Source organism: Nicotiana sylvestris, chromosome 9 (assembly GCF_000393655.2).
Source record: "Nicotiana sylvestris chromosome 9, ASM39365v2, whole genome shotgun sequence".
Lineage (NCBI taxonomy): Eukaryota > Viridiplantae > Streptophyta > Magnoliopsida > Solanales > Solanaceae > Nicotiana > Nicotiana sylvestris.
In genome coordinates, this window is record NC_091065.1 from 187233647 (window position 1) to 187248309 (window position 14663).

General features: G+C 36.6%; 1 protein-coding gene across 10 annotated transcripts; it reads left to right on the forward strand.

Moving 5' to 3' along the window:
• The first annotated feature begins 5816 nt into the window (after window positions 1–5816).
• LOC104220967 (uncharacterized) lies at window positions 5817–14432 on the forward strand. Of its 10 annotated transcripts, none has more exons than XM_070156520.1 (5): window positions 5829–6221; window positions 6315–6359; window positions 6470–6529; window positions 6616–7022; window positions 9054–9687. In XM_070156520.1, the coding sequence occupies exons 4-5, from the start codon at window positions 6619–6621 to the stop codon at window positions 9271–9273; spliced, it is 624 nt and encodes a 207-aa protein (XP_070012621.1). In that variant the 5' UTR covers window positions 5829–6221; window positions 6315–6359; window positions 6470–6529; window positions 6616–6618; the 3' UTR covers window positions 9274–9687. The 10 variants fall into 10 exon arrangements, with proteins under 10 accessions (XP_070012622.1, XP_070012623.1, XP_070012621.1 ...); XM_070156517.1 differs by having other exon boundaries at window positions 5830–5990; window positions 6164–6221; window positions 6470–7022; XM_070156519.1 differs by having other exon boundaries at window positions 5829–6359.
• The last annotated feature ends 231 nt before the right edge of the window (window positions 14433–14663 follow it).

Below are 14663 nucleotides of genomic sequence, written 5' to 3' on the forward strand. Positions count from 1 at the left end.
GCTTCCGATGTGCCTCCATATAAACAACTGAATTGTCTCTCAATACATCTATATCTCCAGTCTGGACAACACGTTGAGAAAATGTCTAAGCATCCCTGACTCCCTCGTAGCCTGTCTGTAGCATCACGAACCACTGGCGCGTAGCGGACACCGAGAGCGTAATATTACACATGAGTAGATGTAAAGGAACGTAAGTTATATGCTTCAAGTTAAATCAATATCGCACAATAAGGAATAAAGAATGTGAGATTATCCTAATAGTTTTGTAGCCTCTCAAAGATAAGTACAGATGTCTCCGTACAGATCCGCAAGAGTTTACTAAACCTGCTTATGACTCGTAGCACCTATGAACCTAGAGCTCTGATACCAACTTGTCACGACCCAAAATCCCTCCGAAGGAGTCGTGATGGCACCTAGTCTCTAAACTAGGTAAGCCTAGCATTTACTGAAACAACACTAGCATTTACTGACTTCAAATTAAATAACCCTCAATAAATTATAATTTCCCAAAACCGGTGGTACAAGTCATAAACTTTTCTAAGAGTAATTATATAAAATAAATACAACACTGTTCCAGAACGAGAAGGAATCAATGGAACGTAAATATAAATGAAGGTGACTCTGAGGCCTGCTAACGCAGCAACATGTTACCATGAGTCCCCATCGCGACCATCCACACAGCTACTATCGATCAATACCTGGATGTGTACACAAAAATGTACAAAAGTGTAGTGTGAGCACACCACGACGGTACCTAGTAAGTATCAAGACTAACCTCGGTGGGGTAGTGACGAGGAACAGTCAAGACACCAACTGGTCAAATGAAATGAACAAGATATGATAGTAAAATATCGAGATAAAGATAACGAGATAGTATCAACAACGGAGAGAAATCAAAATACAAACAGTAGGAACAATAAAGGGAGAATACGAGTATTAACGAACGATAACAAAGTAAATCAGATAACCAGGTAAATCAGATAACCAAGTAAGTCAGATAACCAAGTAAATCAGATAACCAAGTAAATCAACACTGACATAACAAGAACAGAGACAAGTAGGAATGTATTCAAATAAAGAAGGCAATACTAACTCAATCAATAAACATCATGTCTAATACTCAATCCCTACCATCTCAATCCTCGGTTTCTCATATCATAATTCCAACTTCCGAACCTCCAGCACACATGGCATCTTGTGCCCCCATAATTTCGATATCACTTTTAACAATAAAATTCACATGCTATACAATACATAATGTCCGTACAAATGCACTCAATATGTTCAATAAGTCTCATTTACCTAATATAAGTAAATTAAAATTTCGAAACTAATTAGGAAAGCTAGCGAGAAAAGATGAAGTTGTTTCTTTGAAATCATTTGAGTAAAGAAGGTACCCCTTTCAATTAAAATACAACATCTAATGGATTATTACCTTTAACAGGGATTAATAACTTAAAGCTTAGTAGAAATTCTTTTTTTTAAGTAAAATACAACCTCAGGCGATTTAAGAGGATATAATTGAGAAACTAATTGAATTAAAAATGTAACAATTATTGAAGTTTGAAGTATTGGAATGTATATATATAAATATGGCGAGGTATTGAAAACATTGTAGGTTCCAACATAAAGGATCACAGCAATAAAGGGATTTAAACAGTTAAAGCACTTAAATTGATAACAACAAATAAACACGGCAACAGAAAGTGCACGGCATCACCCTTCATGCTTTTACTCTCATTCTCACCATAAGAATCAATATTCACTTTTATTCTTTCTTGTTGCGGCGTGCAACCCGATCCCAAATCATATAATTCCATTGCGACGTGCAACCCGATCTTATTTCACATAATACCGTTGCGGTGTGCAACCCGATCCCATTTCACATAATACTGTTGCGGCGTGTAACTCTATCCCATTTCACATAATATCGTTGCGGCGTGCAACCCGATCCCATTTCACATAATACCGTTGCGGCGTGCAACTCGATTCCATTTCACATAATACCATTGCGGCGTGAAACCCGATCCCATTTCATATAATACTGTTGCAGCGTGCAACCCGATCCCCAAATACAATTCAACATCAAGCATAAAAGAATCCCGACAAGGGAACATGAGTATAACAATAACATCCCCGCAAGGGAGACAATATCGTAAACAATAACATTTCGGCAAGGGAATCAACAAGTACATCATAAGGGTCACAGAAAAGAAACCAAGAAGCAAGATAACCAAAGAAAAACAACAAGACATAATAAGCACGTGATATTACACCGGTAACCACAACAATTGGATATGTAACATATTTGCACGAAGAAATAGAAGAACTCACAATCAAGAAGTATCCAAAATAATAAGGGAGACAATCACTTCAATTAAGGAAATTAAGGATCACTGTAACCCGTAGGAATTAGAGGAAAGCTAACAACATCATATGAAGTATATAGAGGCAATTCAAGCAATTATTAAACCCAATCATAACAGGATACTTTTCACATAATGGACATAAGGACCAAAGAACACTAGATGCAAATTTCCCACAAATAAATCCGAGCACACACTCGTCACCTCGCATGCACGAGCTACAATTAGCATAGAAGACTCAAATACTAAGGGGAAGTTCCTCACACAAGGTTAGGCAAGACACTTACCTCAATCCGGCCAATTCAATACTCAATTTAGCTTTTTCTTTACCAATTCATCAACGCTCGGCTCAATCTAGCCAAAAATGGCTTGAATACATTAAACAATGCAAGAGAAAATAATTTCAATTAACAAAACTATGATTCTTATACAATTTGCAAAAAGTCAACTCCCCGGGCCCCGCACCTCAGAACCCGACAAAATTTACAAAAGTCGAACACCCATACAAAAATTATCTAATTCTGATACCATTTGGTCATTCAAATCATCATTTTACAATTTTGAAAGATTTCACAATTTTCCCCAAATTTTCCTTTAGAATCTTATGAATTTGATGTTAAATCTTAGATATAATCACAAAATATAGTTATAAATTGATTAGAAACACGTACCCAATGATTTGGAGAAGTTTGAGTCTTTGGAAAATCGCACATGGAGGTTTAGGGTTTGAGAAAATTGAGAAATGGGTGAAAATCTCGTCAAAAATCTCACTTAACAGGCCTCAGATGTCGCATTTGTGACCCAGGATTCGCAATTGCGAACCCTCACAAATTGCGAACAAAGCAGGGCTGGTAGAAGTCGCATTTACAACAAAAAGTTCGCATTTGCGAACACACCAGAAACCAACAATTTTTCCCCGACACGAAAATGAGCATAACTTATACGATGTCCAAATTCGATGATTCTTTTTCCTATGGATCTGTAATTTCGATATGGATCTAATGGTCCAAATAAAACTGAATTTGGATCTCATTTGCTCAATGTGGTATTATTTTGCTTGAAGAAACGACGATGAAGCATCCAAAAACAAGCGCAAGATAGCCTAAACCTATCCAAAACTCACCCAAGCCCTCGGGGCTCCAAAATATCGTACGGACTTGCTCGTGCGATCAAATCATTAAAATATCATCAAAAACTACGAATTTAACCTCAAAACTCATGATTTTCTAACTTTTCAACCGGACATCCAAGTCACATCAAATCAATTCCGATTTTCACCAAATTTCACAGATAGGACTTAAATATCATAACAAACTTGTACCAGACTCCGAAACCAAAATATGGTCCCGAACCAACGGGTTCAAATATTAATTCATTTATTTATTTCCTTTAAAAACCAGCACAACAATTTTCTTCAAAAATTATTTTCTAAGGCTAGAGACCTTAGAATTCAATTTCGGGCATACGCCCAAGTTCCATATTTTACCTCGGACCTTCCGGGATCGTCAGGACACAAATTCGGGTCCGTTTACCAAAAATATTGACCAAAGTCCACTAAAAACCAAATTTTAACTCTAGAAATTACTATATTTTTCATATTTTCACATAAAAGCTTTTCGGTTTCATGCCCGGACTGCGCACGCAAGTCGATACACATAATATGAAGCTACTCATGACCTCAAACTGCCGAACCGGACGCAATTGCTCAAAACGACCAGTTGGGTCGTTACATAATAATAATAATAATAATAATAATAATAATAATAATAATAATAATAATAATAATAATAACTCTTGAGCCAAAGCAATTGTACACATGCTTACTTATTTGACAGTTCAAAGAAAATAAAAAGTGGTAGATTAATTACAACTTGGATTAACGTGTCATACTACACACCACATGCTTTTTAAATGGAGAGGAGATCTTCAACGTATAGTTTATTTAAATCATAAAGGGAAAGGCAAGGAGGAGATATGGTTATACTAATGAGCAATTTATATCGCAATCCACTTCAAAATTGACCATTATTTGTCACCAACAAATTGGTATAATCTTGTTTCTTAGATAATATATTTATCTTGGCTGATTTAATTGGAACCTTAAAATTTAAATTCCTCTCCAAAATGTTACCTACATCTTTTTAAATGTAATTGCTTAAGTAATCAACCAAAAAAAAACGCTATCAGTTGATTTGGGTGATATTTATCGGGAAAATGATACTGTATAGCCGCTTTCAAAATAATAGAAAAAAAATATATTTCTATATGTTATATATAAAAATTATATACAAATTTTATATACTTCTTTAATTACTGAACGTAAATAATTTTTGCCGCGGACTAGAAATGATAATACCCCATATTTATTAGATATTGCCAGCTTTTGGCTCTAATTATAAAGTTTTAAAGTCAAAGTTGGGACACTCTTGGGACTCATACCAAGGAAAGGCAATCTTCACACCTCTCAAGACGATCAATGTGGTGCTAAAGTTACATTTATGCCTTTGAACAATTATTTTACAAATAGTTTATAAAATATTTTATTGGAGTATAACTTATACTACAATATATATATATATATATATATATATATATATATATATTTGGTATATTTGAAAAATACTAAAAAATATTAAAATTTTCTATAAGCTACATTGCTTAAATCTGCTAGGAGCAAGAACTTAATTTCCCTGATTTGAACCTCCAAATTATTTGGATGCTGCCGTCTAATGCCAGGAACTTCAAAGAAGAGGCATTATTATTTATTGATTTTGGTTTTTCACATTATTTCATCTTTTTCTTTACCACGTTTGGTTGGCGTAAATATGTCTTATTAATGTGGGATCGAGTGTAAGTTAAGAATACAGTCAGACCTCTCTATAACAGCATCTTTATAATTGTCATTCACTATAAAAGCCGAACTTTTCGCGGAACCGAATATTATATTATTTTATAATATATTTTTTCTATAACAACACGTCACTATAGCAGCTAAAAAATTTCGGAACAAACGAGGTTGTTATAGAGAGATTTGACCGTACATGTATTAGTAATACAAATATGAACTATTTACATAACAAAATGTTATTAAGGAAGTACTAACAATTCATATAATAATATTATTATTAATCACTGCATAGCAATTATTTTATTATTGATTATAATACAAATACTTTTTATATTATTATCTCTCTTTTTCAAATCAAAGAAATTAAGTTCAGGCCTTAAATTTGAGTAAGGCCTAAAGGGACGACTTTGAACTTTTTCAGATAATACCCTAATCTAGATTGCTGACACCATTTTACTGTTTCTTTTAAAACACCTGATTATTCGGCAGAACTATTGCATTGTCATTGTCACGACGTAGTTTACGTAACACTATTATTTTATACTAACATTACCAGTTTAATCACTTCCTTTATATATAAACATTAAAATTTGTAAGTAACTTCCTTAATAATCTTTACAGAATCAGTCAAACCAATATATTCAATTCACTTTCCATATATGTAAGTTGTAGGGAGACAAAAAGGTCGACAGAAACCTGGCCTTCCACTGTTCCATAGGAACAAACAACCCCTTATCCCTATCTATCAAATTTCTTGATTGGGTCTTAGACATCAAGTAATCATTTACTTTCGCTTTTTTTATATATTACAAATCTTATCTATTATGATAGCAAGGCTATTTTTGCAACTAAACTTAGGATCTTGGTTGTGTTACATCTGATTCATTAACCCTTTTAGTGTTTGATTGATTTGATTAGAATAGAGGGCTGATTCTTTGACCCTTTTTAGTGTTTGATTGATTTAATCCAGAGCGACAAAGAGTTGAATCTGAATCGTGGTCGTAATGGTACTGTGCCACTTAAGATCTTGTTTGTGTTTTAAGTGTTTGATTGATTTAATTAGAACATAGAGCTGATTCTGTTTGATTGATTTAATTCAGAGTGATAGAGGGCTGAATCTCAGAGGCGTGGCTCTGCCACTTAAGGTCTTGTTTGTATTACATTCAATTCGTTGACCCTTTAAGTGTTAGATTGATTTAATTAGAAGAGGGGGCTGAATATTTGACCCTTTTTAGTGTTTGATTGATTTGATTAGAGCGACAGAGGCTGAATCTCAGAGTCGGGGCAGTAAGGGTTCTTTGCTACTTATAATAAGGTAATTAATCTTGTTTGTATTTCATCTGAATCGTTAGTGTTTTGATTGATTTATTGGATGAAATACTGAGGAAAATTATGGATAAGGAGATGGATGTACGGAATCATAAAGTGGATGTTCCTGAGACTGCAATCACCATAAGATTGGATGAAAATGCGGAAACTGATGAAAAATCAAGAATTCGCGACGAAGAAGGACATTCGGGTGGAAAGGGAAATGGGGTTGAAGGGAATGAGGGGAAAGTGAAGGATTTGAAGGAGGGTGAGAGTTTTTCGACTGTAATCGATGTGAAGTGCGATGCGGAGAAATTGGGAGAGGATTTGGAAGAGGACAGCCAAAGGGTGTGTAGGATTTGTCATTTGAGTACTTATGAAAGTGGAAAAAATACACAAAATTTGGTGGATTTGATTGAGCTTGGTTGTGGATGTAAAGGAGAGCTTGGATTTGTGCATTCTCATTGTGCTGAAGCCTGGTTTAAGCTAAAAGGAAACAGGTAATTACTGTTTTTTGTTCTTTCCTTCAGATTCAATCATTTTCTAGTTTATTGTTATTCTTGGGATGATATTTTCGTTGTTTGACTGATTAGAGGCGGATGTAGTGCATAATTTACGGGTTTTTTTGAACCAGTAATTTTGGCTCAGACTATGTATATGTGTAAAAAAAGTTACTAAGATAAGTACAAATAGTAGATTTCGAGCCCAGTAAATCGTAATGTGTTATGGTAGAATTCCAAACTCGAATCAAGTAAATCATAGTAGAGTGAATTACATGCTTTCTGGTTGTCGTAAGCAGGAATCTGATATATTTGATATTCCTATCTTCAAATGTTATGGACCCAAACAAAGCATTTTCTTGATGATTTATATAGTCGGCTACAACTAGCTTGGGATTGAGGCATAGTAATAGCTACAAACAACAATAACAACAACAACAACAAGAACATACCCAGTGTAGTCCCACAAGTAGAGTGTACGCAAACCTTACCCCAAAGGCAGAGAGACTGTTTTCGGTAGACCCTCGGCTCGGGAAGGAGGCATAGTAATAGTTGTTATTAAGAAATTGTGTCTTCAAATCTTTAGAATGTTTCTCAAAGCATTGTCTAATTGGATTGTGAATTAATCCATTGTCATGCATTAGTGGCTAATAAGAGTAGTTGAGAGTCTTCGATTAAGTAGAGTGATGGTAATGTAGGGTTTGGTCTCTCAAATCTATCTTATGTAATCACCTACTGCAAAATTTGCTCATTGAACACCAATTCTGCATATCTGTGGTATTCTGTTTCTTTATCAACCCTTCCTTCTATCCTCTGGTCTGCTACTATTATCACCAATCGAGATATTCGCGAATACTCCAGCCATTACATTAACACCTTCAGATCTGATTTCTACAAAAATTAAGAATTTCTTTCATTCTATTCTACCTAGGTTATTCTTGTGTACAAATGTGTCGCTCCTAACTTATTCCAGTCGGCATGCTTATTTGATTAACTATATATGGTTCTATTAGTTACCATGAAGCGATAGAACCTAAGTACAAATTGCAGAATTTGAAATAACCCTGTGTCTTTTATACCATAAAAGTTCCTGTCCAAGTTAGTAGAAGATGTTATAGTCGTCCGATTCTTAAACTAAGAAGCTCTTGTTTCAGTAAAAAGGAAAATCTCGTGTATAAGAAATATACTAAGTAATGGAGAAGTTACTAAGCAAAATTCATTACTGATTTATATTAGTTGGTGTAGCTTGTATGCTGAAAATTGAAAACAAGAGAAATTACTTTGAATTTCCATTGTGGATTCTCAACTCTATACAGCCCTTGCTTTCACGCTCTTCAAAATGCTCGCTAAAAGTAAGACAAAATAAGTTTCTTTTCTCTTTTATTCCCAATTCCAAAAGGATAATGCTACAAATAGTCTGCATTGTGGCGAAGAGGCGATAAATTATTAGTATTCCTTGGAAACTTCCGGACATGAAACACCAGCCACAATGTTCTTTTTTTTTTCTTTTTTCTTTTTGGTTGTTTTGTTTCCATGTCCTATTACGATTCTGCTGGTAAAACTATGTTGCTTGCAATCCAAATATCTTGACATTCATTACCTGTAACTGCTTCAATCTTAGGAAATCCATTTTCTGAAGTTCATAATGGTGATTGCCTCGTGTGATCAGGAGGTCACGAGTTCGACCCGTGGAAACAACCTCTTGCAAAAATGCAAGGTAAGGCTGCGTACAATAGACCCTTGTGGTCCGGCCCTTTCCTGGACCCCGCGCATAGCGGGAGTATAGTACACCGAGCTGCCCTTTTCTATAATGGTGATTGCGTCGCTTGACTGAACATTTTCCTAGTATACTTCACCTTACCTACCATCATCTAAAAGGAAAAAGGAAGAAACTAAAACAAAATGGCCAATCATTATAACATAGTATTCAGGAGTTTCTAGTCTATTGGTTACTAAAATTTAGCAGTTCAAAACCAGTACATTCCACATTAGTGATTTTGTTATTTCTCTCCTTTTAACATCTTGGTGCAGAGTGTGTGAAATTTGTGGGGAGGTTGCACAAAATGTTACTGGTGTCAGCGATAACAGATTTATTGAGGAATGGAATGATGTGAGATCTACTGCAAGTGGTACTGGTTCAACTGAAACGAGTAGAGGTTGTTGGCGCGGGCAGCCATTCTGTAACTTCTTAATGGCATGCTTGGTTATATCATTTGTGTTGCCATGGTTTTTCCGTGTAAATATGTTTTGAAGAAGAGCCTTGGCTGCAATGTGACCAGGATGTCACAAGTTCAAGCCGTGGAAACAGCCTCTTGCAGAAATGTAGGGTAACGCTGCATACAATAGACCCTTATGGTCCGGCCCTTTCTCGGACCCCGCGGATAGCGGGAGTTTCGTGCACCGGACTACCCTTGTTTTTCCCTTATTAAGATCATGTAGAAAGCAATGTTATGTGTGTTCAGTACTTACTGCTCGCGCAACTTTTATCACATTTGTGTTCTTTTTTGGTTGATTTTGACAAATTTATTGCTGACCGCAGAATTTTTCGGATACTACATGTAGAAGGGCCAATACTGACAGCCAATATTGCCTTTGGCTGTAAACAAGTTTCAATAATTTTATGAATTTCTTCTTTTGCAGTTGAATGAATGGTTTTTATATTGAACTGGTTGTTAATGTGTGATGATCTTCTTGCCCTTTCAAATCTTGGAGTGGCATGACTTCTCTGTTTCCTTGCTAGTTTGGTACGAGGGAAGAAGAGTTTATACTATGTTTGGTTGATAGAAAATTGGGGTATAATTAATCCCGGAATTGTAGTATTTTTTTATCCACATGCAAAGGTGGAATAACTAATCCTGGAATAGTTAATCTGGGATAACTTCTTTCCAACCAAACGACCCCTAAATGTAAACTTTCATTTATGTCTACTCCTTGTAAGTAAATTGTTTTACCATTTCAAGAATTTCAGTGGAAGTTGTTCTGAGGTGCATGTCTTTTGGGAAATGCACATTTTAAGGGGTCTGTTTGGTTGGGAAACAAGTTATGCCATGATTAATTATCTCGGGATTAGTTATTCCACCTCTCATAGGGATAAAAATAAATACTACAATCCTGCGATAACTAATTCCGGGATAACTAATCCCGGGATTAGTTATACCACGATTTTATTCCAACCACACATAAGATAAACTCATCTCAAATTTAATTCTGAGATTAATTATCCTTTATCCCTCATACCAAACGAGCCCTAAAAGGTTAAGCATATTAATACATAGAACAATCTTGGCCTTTTTAAATAGACTAAGATAAAAAGGGCAACCCGGTGCACAAGACATCTTCCGTTCATGCAAGGTCCCGGAAAGGACCCCACCCCAAGTAATGTGATGTAAATAGCCTACCTTATTGCAAGCATTAGTAGCTGATTTCACGGCCTGACTGTCTTTTTCAATATTTACTGGAGTATAATTTTTTGGTCCATGCAATTCTTGCATTATAAGATTTTAATGGATAAAGTTGGGAGTTGAGGCCTGAGGGGAGGTGGGGTTGCTTGCATGTTAAAAGTGATATTTGATTTTCCACTTGAAAAGTCAGTATGTGGTGCCTACTTCTTTTCCCTATTTGGAAAACAGGCTCTTTCAATGTCTCTGAATAGTTGCTTGTGAGGATCTTAATTCAGCTAGTTGACTTGTATATTATATTTATGCTGCAAAGTGGAGGGAATTTAATGAAGAGGATATACTTGGAAAGAAGCAAGATGCTTCAGAAGTGATGCCAATATACTGTAGTGAGAGTTAAATACTCGGAGGTATGACATAGCGGTCAATAAAGTAGGTGAAAATATTGTGTGACGAACACTTAAACTAGATGATTTATTTTCATACGCTTAAACCTTGTCGGATTTGGGAACTAGTGCTAGTAAGAGAGAGCTAGTACATGATAGAACAGTCAACGTATACATGCATAAGTTATCCTGGATACCACTGTTATAAAACAAAGAGTATATATTGTGTTAAGAAAAACTAAGATTTTTCTTTAGTATCTCTTTTTATGTTGATGTGGACAATAAGAACTGCTCGAGTTTTAGTAAAAGAAGGGATACCAGATGGTTGCATTGTTGTTCAATGTTCGTCAGTTAAAGGGGTTACAAGTTAAATATTAATCAGAGGTGGATTATAAGTAGATAATTAGAAATAATGGTGTTGCCCATAGACCAAGCGAGGGGCAACACTTGTTAAACTTGAAGTTATGTCCATGGGTAAGCGTGGTCAACAAATCAAGATTACTTACTTTCAAGGCCATTCTTATAAATCACACCGATCAAATAGAGGCTGGTTCAATTGTTAAGTGATTTGAGGAGGATAACTAAGCTGATACGCTGGAGTTGACTGTTGCCACAAAAGGGAAGGGCCGTACCACAATACAAGCAGATGTGATGTACCATTAGTGCTGGTGCTTCAGGATTCTAATGTATTGTATCCGAAATCAGAACAAACTTGCAAGTAGACCATACACATCCCATTACTAAGTGAGCTAGAGTGCAACCGCCCTATCCACTGAACTAGCTAGGAGGTATCACTTCAGGTCGAAGCATTAAAAGAAAAAGATCAATTCATTGTGGGAAAATGGTTGTTCAGAAGCCTATGCAAGATGTAAAACCCATAGAAGAAAAAGGATGAGCCCTCCTATTATTGGAAGTGAAGCTAGAAATTGAAGCTTATGATTTCAGAATTTTTGTTCATTTACGCTGCATGGTTTTAAATTAATAATTTGTACATATTTGTAATGACCCTAAGGGTCATCTTCTATTTTAGAACTCGAATCCGTATTCCGAGGCCTTAAAAACCTCATTTTATCTCTCTTCGATTTGCGTGCGCAGTCCGGGCGCGTTTTCGGAAAAGCCTTCATGTGGAAATTTGAGAAAATAATAATTTTTGCATTTAAAGTTGATTTTAGTTGACTTCGGTCAACATTTTGAGTAATGAACCCGGACCCGTGTTTCGACGATCCCACAGGGTCCTTAGTAAAATATGGGACCTGGGCGTATGCACAGAATCGAATTCCGAGGTCCCAAGCCCGAAAAATGAATTTTTGATAAAAATTGTTAAACTGAAATTCCAAAGGTTTTGAGAATTAGTAAATGTTTGATCTCGTTAGTATCAGGCCCGTATTTTAGTTTCGGAGCCAGGTACAGGTTTAATATGATAATTGCATCATGTCTGTGAAATTTGGTGGAAAACGGAATTGATTTGACGTGATTCGGACCTTTGATTGAGAAAATAGAAGTTTTGAAACTATCTTGAAAATTTCATGTGTTTTGGTGTTGAGTTCGTAGTTCTAGCTGTTATTTTGGTGATTTGATCGCGCGAGCAAGTTCATATCTAAGACTTGTGTGCATGTTTGGTTTGGAGCCCCGAGGACTCAGGTGAGTTTTGGATATGCTACTGAGTGATTTGGAACTTAGAAAAATAGCTGGTATGCTTCAGTTGTGTTGCAAGCCTCAGACCTCGCAAATGCGATGTCAGGGTTCACATTTGCAATCATTGTGGAGGTCGAATTTGCGAGGCTTCCATCGCAAATGCGAAGGAAGCTGGGCCAGCCTAGGTTCGCAATTGCAAACAACCTTCGCATTTGCGGAGTAGTCAGGGAAGGGGGGATCATCGCAATTGCGACGAAAGGTTCGCATTTGCGACAGTAACAGAAATGCGACAGGTTCGCATTTGCAAGCTTCGCAATTGTGAAGCTCAGGTCGTAAATGCGACATCTGCAACTGTGCAAAAAGGGACTTAGACGGGATTTTCTCCCATTCTTCATATTTTTCAAATCCTAGAACCCTAGAGGCGATTCTCGCAAGACCAAATCTTCCCCAAACTTTGGTAAGTGATCCTAACCCACTTTCTTTCACTTTTCCATCATATTGCATGAATTTTCAACCAAAATTCTAAGATTTCTATGGTAGAAATTGGGGGTTTGGGTAGAATTAGGGATTTTTATAAATTGGGGATTTAGACCTCAATTTAGGGTCGGATTTCAAAACCAATTGTACATCTGGGCTCGGGGGTGATTGGGTAATCTGGTTTTGGTTCGAATTTCGAGTTTGAACCGAGCGGGCCCGGGGTCCTTTTTTTGATTTTTTGAGGAAAATGTTGGGGAATCTATAATTATGCATTGGAATTGACTTCTTTAGCGTTAATTGATGTTATTAAGTTAATTATGACTAGATACGAGTGGATTGGAGGTGGAATCGAGAGGTAAATTGGTAATTGAGCTTTGAATTGCCCGTTGGATTGAGGTAAGTGTTTGGTCTAACTTCGACTTAAGGGATTAGGAATTCCCGACTTATTTGCTATGTGAAATTCCATGTGTGTAGAGTATAGGTGTGGTGACGAGTACCTATATGCCGTCAAATTATCTGTTTAGCCTATTCTCTTCCCCGTTTCCTTATATATTGCTTTCCTATCTTAACTGCCACTTGCTTATTGATGCTTCCATGTCTAATTGCTTCTTGTTAAACGTTGTTGTCTCTATTGAAGGTATTGATTGTTCCGTAGTTTCATTATATTATATTGTTGGTTTATTGATGTTTCATGGTACACTCTGGTTGGTCTCGCTGTGTAGTATTAACTGTTGAAGTTTCATACTGGTATAGACCTCTCGTTGTGATGATTTGAGGTATAAATGTTGTGGGGGTTTGAGCTGAGCTGTGAAATACTTATTCTTATTTTGTGATTGGTACTGATATGGTGGTGGGATTGGGTTGCACACCACAACAGGAGGAATAAGGGTAAGATGTGATTGTCTGACGGGATCAGATTGTACGCCGCAACAAGGAATAATAAGGGTGGACATGTGGGATCGGGTTGCGCTCCGCAACAGGAGGAATAAAGGTGATATGTATTGAGGAGTAATAAGGGTGAATGTTCATATTGTTACTTGTTATATGATGGGATCGGGATGCGCGCTGCATCATTTGTTGTTTATGTATTCTTCCTCTGCTGTGATTTCATTCCATAACATTGTAATTCTCTTAAGGATTGGTTATAGCTGAGTACTGGCAAAACATCTGAGTTCCGTATTTACTTTACTACAAGTTACTGTTTCGATCCGTTCTGTATTTCCTTTTGTTTTATCATATACTATTGCAGGTTATATTGTATAAGCCTCGCCTTAGCCTCGTCACTACTTCGTCGAGGTTAGGCTCGACACTTACCAGTACATGGGGTCGGTTGTACTAATACTGCACTCTGCACTTTCTATGCAGAGTTTGGAGCTGGTTGTGGCTGATCGAGAGATCGGGTGCAGGCACTCATCAGGAGACCCAAGGTAGTCCTGCAGGCTTCCGCAGGCCCTGACGTCCCCTTCCTATGTTCTACTTTTCTGTTTTATTTTCTTTCGAGACAGATGTACTTTTTCGTTCAGACCAGTATTTGTAGTAATTCGTAGAACGTTCGTGATTTGTGACACCGGTTTCAGGGTGGTATTTATTTCGGCTTTCGTTAATAGCAGTTAAATCATGTACTTCCGCTTTTATTTTCGCTGATTTAGTTTTTGTTAAATTTTAATTATAAAAGGATAAAGGAAAAAGGTGAAATATTCTGTAACGTTGACTTGCCTAGCGAGTGCAATGTTAGGTGCCATCACGGT